We start from the raw sequence: 20,585 nt of genomic DNA, 5'->3' as shown, positions 1-20,585 counted from the left end.
AAATTATTCCAAGATAATCGTAAAAAATGTTGCTAACCTAGGAGCATGCAAGCATCTGAAAAGCATAGCATAATGAGTGAAATTTTGGGGAAATTCCAGAAAGCATTTTGGGCAAAATTTTGAGCATATCTCAGGCCTTTTTATAGTGTCTTTAAATTGCATAAACAGGTTTTAGCTAGTTAGATGCACGCACGCATGCACACGCACGCACGCCCGCCCGCGCACGCACGCACGCACACACACTTTGAAATGAATTATCTGTATTTTCTGCAGTGGCTGGATTGATTGCAGAGATGCTTCTCACTGCTTTTTTCATTTGTGATGTTGTGAAGTGGGTAAAGGCCACTCTCCACTTTTAGTAACTGATAGTTGGGGGGACACTTACAAATGAAAGAATTAATTCTGGTGCCAATCTTAAGATTTAAGATTACTCCTACAAACATTGGGAAACAATCGGCATACACTACCATGAATTAGGCCTATTTGAAAAGTTGATGCTTGGACTCATTTTACAACAAAACGGGTCAACTAGTAGGGATGGCAATTGTAGAAGAGAGTCATTGATGTAGTAATCAAAAGATAATGTTGTCAATAGCCTACTAGTACTACATCGCAACACAACACTATAGAGCTTATGCAGGGGGCGTGGTAATTATCTCTAAGCGCCCAGCTCTTGCACTCGTTAGCACCGTTCCGCCATTTGTAGGGTGGAAACGTTGATTAGTGAAACTGCTCATGGATAGTGCACAACGCGTAAACCAGGCGTTTTCTTATTCACAGTATTATTTAGAACAGTCAGGAGACACCAAGGATCGATGTCTCGATAAATTGAAGTTGATTTGTTGCGAGGAAGATCCCTATTGCCGACTAGAGAAACCTTCATCGTTTTCAGAACGTGCAATTGAGTGGAATGAATGGCCAGATGTGATGTACAGAGATGTATATAACTACCTAATACGGACACCTAGTCTTTACACACATGAACAACTTAAAACTTACAAAAGTCTGGAGGCTTTCAATCAAGTTGTGAATGGATGGGTGAGTGATGTTATTTGCAGTGTCAGTCGATCCAGTAGTACCAAGCTTTACTTGTTTACAGCACTTGTTAAACATTCATAAAGCCTTTCATTACCCTCACTGAAGGTATGGGTTTCAGTTAAACAGAGTGGAGAAGTGTTGTGTGCTCACTGTACATGTATGGCTGGTGCTGGAGAGGCTTGTTCACACATTGCTTCTGTGTTGTTTATGTTGGAGTTAAATACTCAGATGAAGCAGCAGTTTTCATGCACATCATTGCCATGTTCATGGCTACCAAGCACTTTTTGAAGTGTCCCATTTTCTGAAATTGGTAAAATAGACTTCACTACACCAAAGCATAAGTGCAAACAAACTGTCACTGAAGGATGTGGAGACCCATCTACGAAAAGCAAAAAGTTTTCTATTCCTAAGTCTACTGATTCTGATTTAGCCACTTTTCGTAATGAAATGTCTCAAGGGCTGGGGAAACCAGTTGTGCTGTCATTGATGGCTGAGTATAATGATTCTTATGTTCCAGAAACAGAATCTGGGGTTTTACCCAAACCTTTAACAGAGTTGCATGATCCGACGGCAATGGAGCTGGCATATAATGATCTTTTGACCAAATGTGAAGATATTTACGAGACTGTGTCTTTCACATTTAATCAAGCTGTCATGGTGGAGGAGCGCACAAGAGAACAAAGTAAATGTCGAGCTTGGTTTGAGCAACGTGCGGGTAGGATAACAGCTTCTAAGTTGCGTGAAGCTTTGCATACTAACCATTTTCAACCATCTGTTTCCCTGATCAAGGCTATATGCTATCCTGAGCAGTGTAAATTTACTTCTTCTGCATGCCAGTATGGGTGCAAGCATGTGAAGATATTGCCAGGGTAGCATATACAGAAAAAATGCAAGCTTGTCATGAGAATTTTATGGTAATACAATGTGGCCTTATTTTGGATCCTGAATTTCCATTCTTGGGTGCCACACCAGACGGCCTTGTCTGCTGTAAGTGTTGTGTTTTAGAAATCAAGTGTCCTTTCTCCTGTAAGAATAAAGCATTTTCAGAAGCCATTCTTGATAATTCTTCCTTCTTTTTAGAAGACGACAATGGCAGACTCGTGCTTAAGGAAGATCATATGTATTATTGTCAAATCCAACTGCAGATGAAGCTATGCCGCATGCAACATTGTGATTTTGTAGCTTGGAGGGAAGGTGAAATATTTCACCAGATGGTAGAGCTGGATTCTGATTTCATTGACTCGGCTATACATGACGTTGAACCATTCATTAAATTGGCCATATTACCTGAACTAGTAGGAAAGTGGTTCAGCAAGCAACCAATAATGCCACTGCAGTCATCAAGCAGTACAGCTGCTAGTGGTGGTGCAAGCTCCAGTACTAGCGTGTCTGTTGATGCAAGTGTAAACCAGGTGGATTCCACAGACTCTCACATTACTAAGGTGGATGCTACTGCAGGCTCGAGGAGCAATGATGTCCATAATTCAAGTTCTTCAGATGAACAGGAAGGATACTGTTATTGCGGTAAAGGAGAAGACTATGATAACATGATTTGCTGTGATAACAAGGATTGTTTGATAGGATGGTTTCATTTTTCATGTTTAAAAATGACCAAAAAAGATGTTCCGAATTGGAAATATTTTTGTCCAGACTGCCACAATCAGAGGAGTTCTAAGAGATCAAAGAAGGCAATGAAACATCATTAATATACTGTACCGTACATGCACTTTCATATCCTAAATGTAAATAAAATGAATGTTACGTAAATATCAACAATATTATTTATTACAATGACAGGTACAACTTAGTAAATAATTTAAATGGTACTACAGAGTCACAACAGTTACATAGCGCACAACATATTACAACTATTTTATCAACAGGAGACACACCCTCTTCGTCACCTTTGAGCATATTAATAGACAGAGTTGATTGTAATATGGAATATTTTTGCCTTACTAGCCCAATAACTCTTTCAACATGAATTTTAACATGAGAAAGCTGGCGAGCAGTGTCAACTTCTAGCTTACTTAACTGCTTTTTCCCTCTCGTAAAGGGAGGTACCTTGACTTCTGCACAATACATTCCTGCAGCCTTATCTATTGTGAAGCCACGATCTGCTAAGATGACATCTCCAGGTAACAGTTTTGAGAGGAGACCACAGTTCTCAGTTAAATGTACATCAGATACCCTTCCGCCCCAGCCTTTAGATATAAACGATACTGACCCCTGAGGAGTGATGCCTATTAAGAATTTGCATGTGTTGTGCTTCTTATAGTTCGACCATGTTTGAGCCCTTGCCATCAGTGAAGTTGGCCTGTCTATGAACACTTCAAGACAGTCTATAACAATCGCACATTTCCGAAAATTTTTCCTGAAACATGTTGGCATTGTCTTCCGTAACTGATCCCTCTCTGGCCAAAAAATCAACGGTGATGACTTTACATGAAGTACATCTAGCCACTTGGTAATGCATCGGAAAACTGTAGATTGGTTTACACCAAAGCGATACGCCAAATCTTGATCAGGAATATTAAGTCATAGCTTAATCAAAGTAATCAAGAGCTGATCAAACATGGGACAGCCAGAAAAATGACATTCAGGTAGACCCTTTATCACCAAATTGTATATGGCTAGCAAAACTGCAAACGATGGTAGGCCTGTATAAAACTTCACTTGCTTATCGTTCTCTTCTAAGCTCTGTCGACTTACTATCCTTGTCTGCAACTCATCAACCTTTGTATTCAGTTTAGATTCTCTTGTTCTTAGCTGTTCAAGCTCTTCTACAGCTTGGTTGTATTTCAGGAGTAGGTCATCATATTTCTTGAGTAGTTCATCATACTCTAGTCGTGTCTCTTCAGCTTGTTGCAATCTGTTCATTTCATCCAACCTCTTTTGTTTGGCATCTTCAATCTCCTTTCTTTGTTCAGCTTCTCTCCTTTCTTCTTCTCTCAACAATCTCTCAACAATCTCTCCCTCTCATCTTCTTCACGTCTTTTCCTCTCCTCCTCTAACCTTTGCTGTTCTTCTATTTCTTTCAGCCTCCGTTCTTTTTCCAATTTTCTTGCTTCTTCTTGCCTTTTGCTAGACTCAGCAAGCTCTTGCATTCTGCTTTCCTTTGCCTTTTTCTGATCAGTGATCTCGGTCTGTTCTATCCTCCGTTTTCTGGAAGCTGTTCTTCTTCGAAAATCCGCGACCTGAGCTTCCATCTTTCGTTTCATAGGACTGTCAACGCGTTGAAAGATTGTAGGGGTGTAGTTCGGTGCAAACTGGTTGTTACTCTTTTGTCCATCAATGAAATGTTCACTACATAGCTATTTATACCGTGTGCTCGGTTGGGTACCAGTTCTTCCTGTTTACAGCAGCAATCCATTTATTTCTTCGATCTAGATCCGCTGGGAAGTATAAAAACTTAATCCACTCCCTCTTACACACAAATTGGAACAATTCACAGCACAGCACTCCTTTGGCATCTTGTACCTGTATACCCTACAAATGGCGGACTGGTCCTAACGCGTGTCTTAAATTGGTAAGAGCTAGGCGCTTATAAATAATTACCACGCCCCCTGCATAAGCTCTATAGCCTTTCAAGTTTGCCTAGCCATATAATCAGAAAATTCCACCGAACAAATTAATTTTACTTTTGGAGCAACTTAGCATTTTGGGTCCTACTGAAAAGGCAGCTATCTGTCAAAGCACCATGAACGTATCGTGAGGCTGGTTTCCGGTCAATTTTTGTGAGAAGTTGCAAACAATGGCCGCTGTATGTGAGTTTGAGTTGGGGTGTGTCATGCGGGCGTGGCGTCCTATCTATGCTGTACGGTACAGCCTCCAAATTTTTATACGGAGGTGCAGCGTGGAAGGTAGCAGTCGCTATGAACTATGTACATTACGGAGAAAAAAAATCAACTCACCGGAAATTTTCTCCATGAACTGAAGGCGTGGTACCATCCGCGAACTAGTCCCGCCAGGATCATGATCAGCAGCCATAATGAAAACTGATCTGTTGAATACGTCACAGTAATCCTGCCGTACAGAACTCTAGATCTAGTATTTTATTGACTGATCAGTTAATCCGAAGAATCAATATCCAAGTAATAACCACAATCGATGTCGTTATGCACCTATCAATGTCAAGCCCCGCCTACCCCAGGTCGGACAGAGGTGGGGATTTGCAAAAGCTAAACGACAAACCCCCCACCCCTGGGGACAACTTCGAGTTACAAATCCCCTATTATTTACCTCGGGAATCACTAACAATATGGTGAGTATTGGTTATTTGTGTCGCAAATGCCCCTACCCTGGGTACGAGTTCGGGTGATCCTAGGTGGGGCGTGACTTTAATTGTGAAGCATTTGCAGTACAAAAGGGGTGTGGCTTATCATGCAGATCCCACAGCTTGATGCAACTACATGTTCTTTTTTGTTGTAAAGAGGACCATGCAGTCAACGCAGGATAAATGGTTTACCAATGCACCCGAAGTCTTGCTTCTGTGGTTCTTTCTCCTGTTCTATGTAATAAGCTCATTATGTGAAGATCATTGGACTTGTCATTGTGAAACTTCTGCGCCTGTATAGTCCCATATTTATACATTACTAGTTACACTTTAACTTATACACACAAAGTACACAACACAAAGAACATATACACATATTGATTTTAAATAATACATGATGTATGCATAGTGTCATTTGTCAGTTTTCCGCTTGTTTACAACATATACCATCACGGCAGGTGAGTGCTGCAGGTTTTTCAGTGAGTAGCTTACACCTACAAGAAATGTTAAGCATAACACTCAAAAATGAATCTCAGTAAACTATATGTGACCGTCCCAGCAAAACCCCACCTAGTTTGCACAACTTTTTTTTTTCTATTTCTGATTATCTTAGTGTCCAAGGAAAGGACCACCAAAGTTTCATGGTGAGAGGTTATAGCACTAAAAAGCAATGATACAGTGTGCAAGAAACAGTGTGTAGACGTGTCGATATGTTGCTTCTGCTGTATCATGAAATAGTAATATATTGCACAATACAAATGGATTCTAAATAATGGTGTGTTACTTTTTAAGAAAAATGAGTGACCCTTTTCCCTTCAAGATGCATTACATACATGTACCATTCAGTTTAACCACAATGTACAACAATTTGATTGTCAGCCATATTAACAAGCCATGATATTTTGATATATGTGACCAAATTTTTGAAAATCATCGATCTACGCACACAACAGTGGAGTTCACTTTTCACCATGAATGGATAGCCACACCAATACTCTACACATTTGCACCATAGCCATGCCTCTGGTTTTATCAGGCTGCTTTTCATGAGGAGATTTCTAGAGATGTGTGCCAGCCACTGGGAACGATCCGGAACCTTGTAATGCCACTGGCCAGCTGAAACACAAGACTACAGACATGAACAGCATCGGACAGCTGTCCAAATATTTTCTACATGACATCATATTTACTCGCTTTGTGCCCCAGGGGTACTATTATTTTTTGGCCCAGAAATAAGGGTGAAACCCTTCAAATAGTGCCGCACTGCGGTATTATTCAAGGTGTGCTACTAATGTTTTATACCTGTAGCTATTCCCCATTATAGTTTATAAAACAATCACAACACGTTGCCACTTACTTCTTCTATACAGGACCTTTCTTTCATTCAAGTACTTGTAGTACAACCATGTCACACCTCGTGCTACGTGGTCAATTTACTAACTAATATCCGGAATTTCAATTATGTGACAGCCGTTCAATTTTTACCAGGACAATGCATTCCTTTTACATCAAGATGGAGACAACAAGGATAAAGGCCTTCAAATAGTACTGCACTGCGGTGCTATTTGAGGGTGCAGCACAAATTAAGTAAATACAGTACATTTCTTTAATTTTCAATGGCACAGGCAGTCTTGAGAACCCATATTAAGGCTGAAGGCACCATATCACCCACTCTGCCATTTTCTGTTCATATATCAATTACCCACCCACCACCCATGGTGACGTGCTTGTGTTACAGACACCGTGGAGCTCAAAATCATGGTTATATCAATAGCTAGCTTGCTATAGATTGAAGTGAAATAAACACTATGGTTGGTGGCTACTTTCATGGTGAAATTTCAAACTTGTTGCTTTTGTCCTTCCCAAGCTATACAGGATTGAAATGTTTAAAATCGCGTATCTCACAATCTATGTACATTGCAAATTAGGTCACATATCATGATACACAATATACTGATATGGTTTAACTACATTTCAGTACAGTAACATACAATACGATATGCAATAATCTCTTCTAGACAATAAGAAGAGCAAGGAAATCCATTTGTACAGCCACAAAACTGAAAATAACTACTGGTACTTACATTCGCAGAGATTTGGTTTAAAATGTTAGTTTTATCCTTCTAATCACTTGCGCATACACATATGAAGGAAGTGTTATTGAAGAAATGACAACACTCTTGTTTACATCTACTGCACTGTAAACGACATGGGGATACCAACGATTTTTGAACTCTCCATGAGCAGGAGAATAAGATGGTATTCGAATTAAGTCTTGCTTCTCTGAGTAATGGCTCAAAAGTAAAACTCTAATTTTGTAGTATGCATAATTATTTAAAACTTTGGTACTCTCAAAACACATAGTTGGTTTTTGCTGAGACAGTCACATATACTAACTATTTTGTGGACTTGGTATCTGACAATTTTCAAACATTCTCAAGCAAAACCACAGTAGATCCTCAGTTATCCAAACACCTTAGTTGTCTACATGCATAAAATCATCACTCAAGTACCATATATTTACAGGCCTACATGGGCAATCATACCTGGTGCCCAGGCAGCAACCCTGTGCCAGCCACTAAACAAACTATAAATATAATATATACTTTCTTTTATGGAGGGTCTTGTTAATACAGTACTTTTGCTAGAACAGTTGCCGTATATCATCAAAGATCGCCTATACTCAACAGTGCACAATCATTCCTTCACCGATTTAGTGAAACTTCAACAGCATCATGTGATCTTATTTTAAAAAATTAGTGATACTGCTTAGTGGGCAACAGTACTGCATAATAAATGGTAGTCTGATCAAAAACAGACAAAAGTCAATTCCTACCAGGCCAGGCATTTTGAACATATAGGGTGGGAGGAGCTTGTGCATATTTGTAATAAACACAACAGAGAAAGTGTTCTGCCTGCAGTGTGTGCTCTATTAGATTAACTAAATGGAGCTTTTCATAAACTTCATTTATCCACTTATCTGAATACTTTCCCCTAATTCTCAGAACATTGGTGTGTTCAGATATCTGACGGTTCACAGCACCATGACAGTATCATGTGTTCATAACAGATTCCAGCCTATTGAAGGCTCTTAGGGGTGACTTATATTCCATACCTTCTGGGATATACATTCTAGACCAGACTGGTGGGTGGAGTTCCAGGTCACCGATCTTCAACATGATTTCCCCACTGATCAAGAAGAAGTACTACAACAACATAACGTGCTAATGATTAGTGTGTGTGTGTAGTTATACATAAGCATACAGTGTTACTGTTAATGAGGATACTACAAATGGTACACTATTGGTTGGTCCCAAAGTATTCATATTCTACTGTACAATACTTTACATTGTGAGCCAGTCACCCCACTCCAAATTTGTAAATATTACAAAACTCACGCTTGCTAAATGGATAATTATGCACATAATTTTGGCACAGTTTCGTAAAGTGAGGCATTGCACACCTACCCTTTCACAGGAGGGTACTACCGTCATCTCTATGCAAAGAGGTAAACACCACCAGACTGCAGGCATTAAAGATAAGAAAACAGTTTTACAAACATAGAACTACAACTCGTATTGCCACACCCTCACAATTACAGTGGAGGTGTATGATAATCAGATTGGCTACCATAGAGTTGGGTTGTTCAGTGCATGCACTTATAATTTTTGGAGAAAACTTTTGTAAAAAATCATATCTGCTAGGTACATGCACCTAAAAAATAATATTATGGTATGCTTAACATGGAATTAATACGTTGTAATACAGCAGTTAGTAGTTTGTGCTGGTCACCACGTCAGAGTGTGCCGGTGATGTATAAGGATATTTGACTCCATTTATGGGTGTAATCCTTTGTGATGAACAAAAATATTACAATCCAGAAGGCTGACTTGCTGTATACATAGTGAAGGGAGACCTCAAGAGAGACATAAACACTTGAGGAGGCAGCTTCTCTTCCGATGTGTAGCTTTCAAGTTGTCACGTGTTGAGCCTCACATTTGGCCAAGTGTGCTTATCAGCCATGGTTAATCATAACAAATGAGTATGCGTTTAACAAATAGTATGCACTTAACAGACACATGCACATTGGTTATCAGCAACAAAAAAGCAGCAGATACAGGTATACACAATTGTTTTAGAAAAAAAAAAATGTGTTAATGGGTAACTAGCTGTAGTGAGTATACCATAAAACATATCTATTGCAAAAACATTTACAATGGACATGCTCTATGTAGTGCACACCTCAGCACACTACATCCAGACAGACAACACCCACAACATACCACTGAGCTATCCCTTGTGAATTGCTCTGACTTCTCTCCCATCTTGTTGAGGATAATGCTGCCAAAGTTGAAAGACTTCTGTCGTACCAGTATGGCCATGACAAAGGGATCACTAGGGGAGGCAGGCTTTCCATCATCAGTCACTAACTGCATCGACTGAAGAGGCTTCACCACATCTATAGACACAACACAGTGTGATGGTCCTTAGCAATAGCCAACAAAGATATTCATTTGAAAAACAGCCAATGACCTCAACAGCAGTACCAAATTCCCATGGTAGCTCAACTACCCTCAGTCCCTCACGTATACAAACAAACTGGCCTACTGTTATGTAGGAGGAAAATATGGTGGTACAAGACTTTGGTGAATCTGCAAATAATCTGATTGGTAAAAAAAAAAAAAAACTTGACAGGTCACCACATTTTATTATGTGGCAATACACATTGCATATAGCTAATGATGGCTGGAAATATACTTCGGTAGAAAAAAAACTTAAAGCACATTCACCAATGTTTAATGCCACCAAGTTTTCTACCATACAGAAAATGGTATGGCAGTATAGAAGGTAGTCTGTAAGTTATACCAAATAAGTATAAGCTATTGCACATATACAAGTGTCTACACTATGTATTTTAGAGACCAGAGAGATGGTATAATAATAAACTTGGGATTCACTCTCAAATGACTATTGTACCATTCCAAAGATAAATACAATTATCTTTGTAATCCAGTGATGCTTTCAATGACATCAGTAAAGATGATTTCTTGTGACTGTTGTGGGCTAGGCACATGACACACATGACAAAGCATCATCACAGGTATTTAGATACTTACAGGTACAGTATCTACATACTGTAACAGTAAGACTTTGAAACACGTACAAGGTTTCTATGAAATTTAGTACCCTGAAGGCCCTGTGTTGTGGCACACGAGCGAAGCAAGGATGCTACTACAGGGCCTGAGAGCTAATTCCGTAAAACCCTGTGTTTGGAATTTTCACGCATTTAGACCACAGCTCTTGTTGTACCTACACTATTGCTTGTTATACCTTCACAGCTGCTAAGTGTAGTGTTCATTAGTAGAAACAAGCCCACTACACTGCTATTTACCATGTATTATATCGCCCCAGAGACAGGGATCTATTGAGATGAAAACAAGGGATCTACAAGATTTGGATACCTGTAAGTAGCTGATGAAATATGAGTGTTTTATCTTGCTGTGGTATACATTTTAAATACCTCATTAAACATTAAACTTCAAAGCATACTATGCGTTAAATAGTCTTAATACCCCAGTCATTACAAGTGTCACATCTCACCACACCACATCGCTCTACGAGAAAATAAAGTTTCGCTTGATCAAAGTGTGACTGGTACAGTGTACCTTGCACCAGTTGCTAACACTGTACAAACTGCAGTTCAAACAAACTTGTAACTTAGAGCATTTGGGTATTTTACTTTGCAAACCAATAGCAACTATCAGGGTAAATAGCAGACAGCAGTAGTACATCAGCGGGATATAAGGTGTCAGCAGGATACCCGTAAGGTAGGTGGCTAATTGATCACTTAATATTTAGTCAGTATACAAGGTATAGTACTCATAGGTGCACCCAGCTCAACATGGCCATGTGACAGTTCTATACCAACACACTGAATTCTATGTCACCAAAACCTTACAAGCACTATGAAGAGTGCTGATGGGCTGCTCATATGCTACTAGTGACATCTAAAAAAAGCAAAATCTCAAATGTCATCATGTGTAAAAGGAATGACAACAAGTACAAGTACGTTAACTTATATGACATACCAACTGCTGCTCTAGCCATACCATCTCCATCTATTATCTCTACTGACTCAGTACAGTGGATACTGGCTGGCTGGAACATTGCCTGTATGTGGGTAGGGAAGGGGAAATGGTGACCCTTATACACATTACTTACACTACAAATACATACAGTACACTACATGTCCACAAACTCTGTACACACTTACGCATTCATGTACACACACAACATGCACGCACACACACACACGCACGCACGCACGCACACACACACACAATCACTCACCTTCATCAAGGAATTTCCAAGATTCTCTTTGGCTCTTGGTGATTCTGGTGGTACTCTCCTCACATGTTTTACATCCACAACAGCAGCCATATCACTTCCTCCCGGCCTGTCATCTTCCATCATCAGCTGATCAACCATCATCCCTTCATTCAACATCGCCACCTCTCTCAATGGTGACTGCTCTGCCATTGCTGCCTCTTCACTAATCACTGCTTCATCTTCCTGCTTCTTTTCTACTACCTGTAAACGTCTATGCTGATTAGCAAGCTTTGCCTTCTTGTGTGTCTTGTCTTTCTTTGGCGGCTTCTCTCTCTTTACTCTCACCATTGCTGACGCTGATGTCTTAGGTCTTTCAATGTCTGTCTTTGGCTTTGCTGGAGCTTTAGGTTTAACTGGTTGTCTTTGGTGCTTTTGCTGTTGATAATGTGCTGTAATAGGCTCAACTTCATTATGTCTGATGACTCTATCTACCACGTGACCACCTGTAGACACAAAAGATTGGTATAACAGGACCAGTGCTTAAATGAGGGGTGCCAAATGAGGTAATTACATGTAGAGGTGTTTAAAGAAAAGGACTCGGCGACACTTGATCATGTCATACCACATCACCTTATACTTACTCTTAATTTGCAAATCAGTTGGGATGGAGCTAAAAACAAGAACTGTAGGAGGAATTTCCGAACATCTACACTGTGCATTTCATTGTTGATTTCATTGATATCTTCTAAACAAAACCATACCATGTATCTAGAAATGCCTAGCCTAAGGCATTAGGACAAAACAGGTTCTACAATTGTGAAGATGCAACTTATACAAACAGGACAATTGTTGAGGGGAATTCCCCAGGGGAATTCCCCAGGGGAATTTGTATCAATAGACTATTTACCTGATGGTGAGGCTACATAAAACACCTCCTCTCCAAGTAGTCGGTTGAGGGTGGGTACTCGTGTTCTCTTGCTACGTCTCAATCCATCTGCTTCATCATTCTCACCATTCAACATTGTTTTGTCCTTTAACACCATTTCTGTAACTAACTGTCTTTTCTTAGCTTGGCGAGATGATTTCTTCTTAAGTTTGGCTTTACTTGGAGGAACCTTTGTCACATTGTTACTCACAGCCTTGCTTTTAATGTGCTTAGACTTGGCAGCTTCTTTCTGAGGTACTACATCAGGCACTACATCAGGCACTGCATTGTCACCACTTTCAGCTGACGAGTGTGTGGTATCCCTTTGTTCTGTTTGGTTTGGAACTTTGATAATTTTCTGGCGTTTGGTTTCTGTATCAGTGTCATTAGAACCTACATGTCTCTTTCTTGATGATTGGGGTACTGTTACTACTGCTGGTTTAGTAACAGAGACATTAACAGTTTGTTTGTGTTTCACGTTGCTGCGGGTTAATCGTTGATTCTGCCCTGCCGATGTGAACGAGACGTTTGGTCGTGTTTTCTCCCCTCCACAATTGGTTATGTCATGCTCAAGCTCTTGGTCGCCATTGTCATACATAGTTTCAATAATTTTGCTAGAGGCATTTCGTAATGACGCAAATGACTTTTGACTAGTATCTGATAATGAGGCATCACTTTGATCTCCCATCTTGCTGCTCTTAGTAACACTTGACGGCTTTCTTGTTGGTGGTACAGCCTTGGTGTTCACTTTAGTGGATGCTATAGATCTCCGATTTTTGAGTTTTGGATTACGCTCAGTTTTTACTGCCCTAGTTTCATTGTCAGTTTGGCTCTCACTATCTTCTCTCTCACTGGCTGCGTCACTTGCCTCTTCAACTACCTCTTTTGTTTTCCTTTTCTTTTGATTCACTTTAACTTGGACAGTTTTGTTTTCTTTTTTTATGATAGCTTTTTTCTTTCTGTCTTGCAGAGGTTTGTGTTTAAAAGACACAGTTTTTTGCATGTCTTTGTGAGTGTCTTCATGACGCTGTGTGTACTCTGATAATTTAGGAAGACACATCAGTGTGTTTCCACCGATCGGCTTGACAAACAATGACCGTTTAATGGTAGCAACATCTTCATCAGATTCACTTGAGGAATCAGAAAATGTTCCTAATTCAAAAGCTCTTTGTCTAGTGGCACCATTAACAACTCTGGTAGCTTTCTGATGAGCAGGTTTAGGCGATGCTTTGTGTTTAGACTGTTGAGTGACTGCTGTTCTTTGCTTAGGGGAAATTGCTTTTGATGTTGATGGAGATTTCCCAGGGGACTTCTGCTGTTGTGAGTGTCTTAATGATTTAGAACTTTTGTCTATTGGTGATCTACTTCTGGGTGATGGTTCAACGTGACTGACACCAGGTAATGTCTCTTCATCATCAACATGATCGTCACTGTATTCACTCTCTGACACTGACTCCTTCACCTCATCATCCATCTGTGTGTGTGTCCTGTATGTGGATGAAACATTGAATACATTTGCTTTTATATGTACTATTAAAATTCAACGGCAAGTGGGCTGCTCATTAATGACTTATAGTCAGGGGGGAATGAAGCACACAATGAGTGCATTGAAATGCTGTGTGGTTTGATCATCAAGCAAATTACATTTGGTGAATCAGTATTTTTTTTGGTTGTGTCCAAACTCTTCCAATTTTTAAACAAGCAGAGATATTCTAAACACCAATCATTACTCTTATTTACAAACTGTTGACAATGGCTTCAAAAGCTTGTGTAGGTTGCCTACATTAAAGAAGGGGTCATGACATGATTTAGAAACATGGATATTGCATACAAGTGGCTGCTAACATCTATAGTTATAATGGTAGATGCCACTTTCGTTTGTTGTGACTTATATTATGTAAAGCAACTGGATCTGCAAAAACATGTGCATTTTTCAAATTCCATTTTTTTACATTCCTTTTATCTAACATACATTAAAGTTTCAGCCCTAGAAGCCAAGAATTTTCAAAGCTACAGTGCTACAAAGTGGTAACAACAAAAAGATAGATTTGTAGAGACAATATGGAAAATTAAACACACTTAATTAAAGGTGAAAACTCAAGGAAAAATCTGCTCATCCAACAGGAGGTAAACTAATGCTCGTATCTTCTGTCTCCTTGGGACACACACACATACACACACACAAAAGATTTTCAAGCTCCTCTTGCTTTGGGGAACACAATGCTACCACGGATTTCACTATTAGCACCTTCCTTCATTGCAACACAAGTGTTCAAAATATTAAGGAATTTTTTTAATAGTTCGTAATTATTTCAGCAATATAATTGTGCTGTAAAATTACTTAAAGACGTGGGATTCTTGTAGATCTGGTCACAAAGTAATGTACAAATCATATCAATGTTCACTTACTGTGCCTCTTCACTGGATTCTGTTTCAAATGTTAACCTACAGAAATACAAAAGAAAATTGGATAATCATGAACCACGCACACAGAACCTCCAGCATGCATAGGTAAAGATTGGTACATTTGCTTAATGATTAGCAATTTAGAGTAGCCATAATGTATGTTTGTGCTACTCGAGTTGCTTCGTGACAAATGAATTAACTAGAATACAGGCACTAAAATCAGCTTTTTGGCTATGATTCACACTGGGTAATATCTTATTTATCACCTTTGTACTGGGATATAACTCTAAGATTCTCAAGCTTCCTGGCTCTAAAACAAATTTGTGCATGTATGTATGTATACGTTATAAAATAGCTTAGCTGTGTACATTGGAACACGTCAAAAATATGTTTAATCAACCTCTGAACAAATCACCACAAGTGAGCAACACTAGTACATGCATCAATCAATACATAATTATGGTAATGAACATGTCACATCCGGGATCCAGTGGCACCTTTATTATCAGAACACCTGAGTAACAGCTAATTCAATCACAAAGTACAAATGAAGCCCATCCACTGAAATTGGAGTCCTCCGTTATTTACTCTTGCTGGAAAGCATTCAACTACTCTAATAGACCATACACTTACTCCAATACCCAACATACACACACCAGTTGGCAAAATACTCTAATAAAACAATCACTTCTAATTGGGGGCCTACTGTACTATCTCATATGCAGTCAACAGACCTTTTAGGGTGTACAGCCATCTCAGGCAGCAGCCTGTTGTCAGTTGCAGATGGTGAAGGAGAGAACTTCTGAGTACTCCTTGTTTTAGTTACTGTACTGCCATGGTGACGAGGTGATGTGTGTCGCTTGGGGTCTCTCCCTAGGGACAGTGTGAAGCTATTCACAGTACTGCTGTTAGTACTGTCTTCATCTGAAGAGATATCTGTGGAAATGAGAACCAAAACACTGAAATGAATTATGTACTATAATAGTGTGTTACAGAACCACCTCAAATTTACTTTGTCCCTCCTAAACTTAGCCATACTGGAGAACGACCCAACATCATGTCAGAGGAAGTAAACATGTCCACGTGGATGAAAGAGTGTGTACGCAGAACAGCAAATATATTTTGATTACTGTGTGACAAAGTCCCCAGTCTTTTTGTCAATTATGACATCATGTTTCTAAGATCCATTGGATAAGGATAAAGTCAAGCCATCGTGAAAGGGTTAACACACTTATGAATAACAATTGGCACATATTTTCTAGCAATACTCTCCTGAAATAGAACCGGCTTTAACAACATGGAGGATCATGGAGCCATTGGATAACAAAGGTAAAAGGCTAGTAGACATGTTGCGGCAATGTGAAATAGGCCAAATGTACACAAATTGCATGCATTCATGTGGGAAGTAAGAACACATGTATAGCCGCAAGCATTGTCATAGCAAAACACCATATCTCACAATATCCATCTGTACAAAGTCCCCACACTAATGTGACACTATTGCCGCTACTTTTATGATGTAAATATGAAAAGGTCTATTCAATTAGACACTTCCTAACGTGACCAAGAGTTAAAGCGAAGGACCAGGCACACTGCCAAAGGTAGATGAAAACTATCCAGGGAGCTTGCAACCAAATTAAGAAATTATTTTTAACAAGTTTTACAATTCAAAATCACCTTCCAATAACACTTTACATATATTTAATCAAAACACTTTCTGATAGCATTGGTTATTGGATCGTACCTTCTCTAGCACTAGTGTCAAAATTGGATAAAATCTGTTATAGGCTTAACTATTATAAATTTCCCAGGGGTAACCCCAAACCTTCTAATTGGCCCATATTTAGACAGCTGTATACAGTGGAAGCCAGTCACCTTCGGGCCTAACATTCTTCATCTTAATAGCCTTATGGCCACTTTAGACAGATGGATGACTAACATAACTACATGTGTTTACTGGCAGCACCAGTACCATCTAAACACTGCAGGACAGGCAAGGCAGGTCACTACATTGTTTATACCACTAGAGACACCTTGGATACAAAAAATATTTTAGCTTATGGCTACCATGTACAGAGCATTGTATTCACCTTGGAAATAGTTCTCTGCTTGTTCAAATCCATGACTATCACGAGGATATGATTTACGACTCCTCTCTCGTGCCTGGAGGCTACAAAGAATAGGTTAGATTTAACCCTAAATAACATGAACACCAACCTACCAACCCCTTGACTACGTACACAATGCAGTATTAATAGACATGTTGCAGTATCCAATATTCTCTATAACAAGCTTTTAGCAACAATTATCTATACAGCACACTGAACGAAAAGGACACATTATCCCCCTAAGGTGTGGACATCTTAATTTAAGTTCTGTGAATTTTGCAAAATTCATTAACTAAATATTTGAATTTTCATGTACGACACTTTCAATTTGAAGGGAACAATACAACCATTCTGAATAGAGTTTGTTTAGCTTGTAAAAATAATTTCTACATGCGTGTGATTACAGAAAAATGACCTACTTTTTCTTCTTTTGTCATTGGGTCGGGAAAGTTTCTTTTGGCCACTATTGTATAGTAGACATGGAACTAAGCCCCATTTACAGATCCATTCAATGCATACCATGCGTATACTTCTTCACAACAGACCTCTATAAAACACTCAGTCTAGCTAGATTATTGTGCCATCTTCACTGTCAATAGCTACTTGCATAACACTAGTAGCAAGAGTTCATAATAGAGTGTCCGATGCAGTAATAATTTACCTACATCTATGCCTCCATATTATTAGCACTAACAAGCACGGAGGGTCAGACAGCAACTTGTGTTGCAGCTTTTGTACAACATCTATGGTGTTAACTTGATTGCTGCCAGATCGGTTAATCATGCATTGTATTGGATCATTAAAAGATATAATGCACATTACCGATAATGTGTTACATTTTACATACCTTAATTCTGCGATATCGTAGTCCATCAAAGAGTTTTCTAATTAATGCCCACCTAACTATAGTGTATGGTGGTTATTATAAACACCACAGATTCATCAGTGTCAATGATACTAAGATACTATGTTACTCCAGTAACGAACACTTTTTAATCGCCACAATAGTTAATTCACTTGCAATATATTTCGCGCTTAAATTGCTCGCAAAGTTAACAACCAAAATCATCACGTGCTTCGTTCGAAAATGGCGAGCTTCTCTACTCGACTGTTGAGGTCCACTAGAAGACTTGGCATGTTCAAGCGAGGCTTTGCTGAAGAAGCAAAGTTCCCTCTAACCTTCGCGACACCATCAAAAGTATGTTTTAATAGCCAACGAAAATATTAGGGTCATCAGTCGTTTTCACAAAAGCATACCTCCCTTTTAGGTATTGTTTAACGAGGAGCCAGTTCGTCAAGTCGATGTGCCAACCTTCTCCGGATACATTGGTGTGTTGCGTGAGCATGTCCCCGTCATAGCTATGCTGCAGCCAGGGGTAGTAGTGGTGCATGGTGAAAAGGAACAGAAATATTTTGGTGAGTTGTAATATATGTAGAGTGTGTGTTTGCATAGTCTCTTGTGGCCAGACTGCTATCTCATCGTGTCACATTGATGAGTGAGATGGCAGGGTAAAGTCTGGTGAAGTTCTATCCACAATTCCATGGATTTGATTTTGTTTGCTGACATGGCAGAACATAAACTTGTCTGTATAGCTTCACACAGCACTAATACGTAGCATTCTGCATAGTATTTTCTCGGCAAGGAGCTATGGTGATTGTTTAACTACAAACACAACTTTGTCTATAAAACTTTGCCAGACCCATATCCATATCTTGCAGACCAAGATGCTAGTCTGATCATGTGACACTAAGTGATATGTGCATGTGAAAAATAGAGCTATGCAATAATAGTAATACCTATCTATCTCCATGTGGAATTCATGCACCTTGCTGGAGTACTTCAACATGTTAATACGTAGGTACATATGTGACCTGAAAACTCAAGTCACCCTGATAATCAGGACACTATTAGTTGCCAACATGGTTGGTCATATTACACCAGAGCCTGTTAATGTGGACACTCGAGGACACCTAGACACTTACCAAAGTATCCCTTAGTACATAAACTGACCTGGAAAATCAGGACACCTTGTTATTTGGTTGGTCCTAAGGTGTTCCACTATAATACTTGCTCAGTGGTTTATCAATTACACTGTTTCTCATTGTAGTCAGCAGTGGTTCTCTTTCTGTCAACCCTGATAGTTCAGTACAATTGTTAGCTGAAGAGGCATGTGCTGTTGAGGACATTGATGTGCAGGTGTGTGACCCCCTGTGTGTATGCTTGCTTTTGTGTGTGTGTACATGACTAGCATGCTCGCATGTCTACTGTGTTTGTTCTGCACTATTACAATGGCAGTGGCATATTTGTGTATAGTCAAATGAATGTATAGATTTGTCGTGTACAGTAATATAGGCACAAAAAAAACTTTGTGACTGTTCATGAATGCTTCTCCAAGTGTACATCATGACATGCAAGTGGTGATCTGCGTGTGAACTCTTGTGAATCAGTTACTAAAATTGACATAGAGCTATTTACAGCTCTAGTGTTTCTTATCTGAAATTCACAAAGCCTAGCTTAATAATGAACAGTATGCAGGGTTGTTGTGAAGTGAGGCACATTTTCATGAAGGCTTGTGAAAGAATAGAGGGGAGGCATAGCAGGTCCCTTAATTCACTGATATACACATCTTGAAGTGAGACACTTCTTCATGAAGCAAGACGGAAGATGCACTTACCATGTCTTGAAAAGATATGGCTTCAAAAGTGGATATATGCACTTGTTCTGCTGTTTGTGATCAGTATTAATTTTGATGAATGTCGTAAAGTTTTTTTTGTGAATTCTACCATACATACTGCAAAGGAAGCATAGTCATAGTGTAATTCAGCTATCCAACTTATTTATTTTAAAAATAGACACCTGCCCACAGTACAGTTTTGAGCATTGGTGGACGAGAAACTTAATGTGTGATCATTATACGTATGATTTGTATTTGTAATGATTGTATTAAAACATTTCTGCCTCTGCTTGTGTCTTCACTACAGGCAGCTCAACGAGGCATGGAGACAGCTCTGAAGCAGTTAACATCGGCCAGTGATGAACAAAGCAAGGCTGAGGCACAAGTTGCTGTAGACTTCCATGAGGCCTTACTACAGTCAGCAAAGGCATAGGAACACTAACTACTAAATGTGTATATTATATGTTAGGTACATATGTAGCCTGTGACAATTTTCAAATGACTATATTTAACATCAGCCATATCTAAAATAAGGTTATATGCACTTCATTAGGAGCCCAAAAGAGCCACAAGCACTGACTTCATATCCAAGATGTAGTCCCACTCTTGATCTTGCATTAAATGTCCGCTTTAGTGCTATCATACTGAGATGTCTGGTGGCACTAGCCCCTTTACAAATAGTATACTGAAGGCTACAGAAAGTTGTGTGTACAAATAACAGTGACACTACCATACCTATTTCACACACTACATGTGCTGAATATAGCGTGAAGACCTTGTGATAACTCACACAGCCACGTGAAGCAAAAAAAATACTGCAGTGTGCT

The 20,585-nt window shown here is 39.4% G+C and overlaps 3 protein-coding genes across 3 annotated transcripts in view; 1 reads left to right on the top strand and 2 right to left on the bottom strand.

The window, feature by feature from the left end:
• LOC136255302 (uncharacterized) overlaps positions 1–5,221 on the bottom strand; it is a 98,404-nt gene extending 93,183 nt beyond the window's left edge. The window contains exon 1 of the mRNA XM_066048029.1: positions 4,953–5,221. Within this exon, the coding sequence (XP_065904101.1) occupies positions 4,953–5,028 (76 nt within the window). The 5' untranslated portion in view covers positions 5,029–5,221. The remainder of the gene's footprint in view (positions 1–4,952) is intronic.
• Positions 5,222–5,622: 401 nt separating this feature from the next.
• On the bottom strand, positions 5,623–18,183 carry LOC136255303 (nucleolar protein dao-5-like). Its single transcript, XM_066048031.1, has 10 exons — positions 17,931–18,183; positions 17,066–17,145; positions 15,710–15,911; positions 14,979–15,014; positions 12,552–14,056; positions 11,666–12,147; positions 11,404–11,485; positions 9,598–9,773; positions 8,430–8,520; positions 5,623–5,808 (listed from the first exon to the last, which is right to left on the bottom strand). Exons 1-10 carry the CDS (start codon positions 17,954–17,956, stop codon positions 5,726–5,728), a joined length of 2,763 nt encoding a protein of 920 aa, XP_065904103.1. The 5' UTR covers positions 17,957–18,183; the 3' UTR covers positions 5,623–5,725.
• Positions 18,119–20,275, top strand: LOC136255305 (ATP synthase subunit delta, mitochondrial-like). The gene is made up of 4 exons (XM_066048033.1): positions 18,119–18,281; positions 18,352–18,499; positions 19,192–19,280; positions 20,066–20,275. The coding sequence occupies exons 1-4, from the start codon at positions 18,171–18,173 to the stop codon at positions 20,189–20,191; spliced, it is 474 nt and encodes a 157-aa protein (XP_065904105.1). The 5' UTR covers positions 18,119–18,170; the 3' UTR covers positions 20,192–20,275.
• The last annotated feature ends 310 nt before the right edge of the window (positions 20,276–20,585 follow it).

The sequence above is a fragment of the Dysidea avara genome, chromosome 5 (assembly GCF_963678975.1).
Source record: "Dysidea avara chromosome 5, odDysAvar1.4, whole genome shotgun sequence".
NCBI lineage: Eukaryota > Metazoa > Porifera > Demospongiae > Dictyoceratida > Dysideidae > Dysidea > Dysidea avara.
The sequence above is the reverse complement of the archived record's forward strand: the minus strand, read 5'-3'. Positions and strand labels throughout refer to the sequence as shown.

What these genes read in the sequence shown, in the direction of transcription:
- LOC136255305 (XM_066048033.1), top strand. Translation starts at nt 18,171, where the DNA reads ATGGCGAGCTTCTCTACTCGACTGTTGAGGTCCACTAGAAGACTTGGC. An exon ending in CCTTCGCGACACCATCAAAA is followed by an intron (nt 18,282 to 18,351) that starts GTATGTTTTAAT and finishes CCTCCCTTTTAG; the next exon opens with GTATTGTTTAACGAGGAGCC. An exon ending in TTGAGGACATTGATGTGCAG is followed by an intron (nt 19,281 to 20,065) that starts GTGTGTGACCCC and finishes TCTTCACTACAG; the next exon opens with GCAGCTCAACGAGGCATGGA.
- LOC136255303 (XM_066048031.1), bottom strand. Translation starts at nt 17,956, where the DNA reads ATGGACTACGATATCGCAGAATTAAG. An exon ending in ATGGCTGTACACCCTAAAAG is followed by an intron (nt 15,015 to 15,709) that starts GTCTGTTGACTG and finishes GTATTTCTGTAG; the next exon opens with GTTAACATTTGAAACAGAAT. An exon ending in TTGGAAATTCCTTGATGAAG is followed by an intron (nt 11,486 to 11,665) that starts GTGAGTGATTGT and finishes ACCCACATACAG; the next exon opens with GCAATGTTCCAGCCAGCCAG.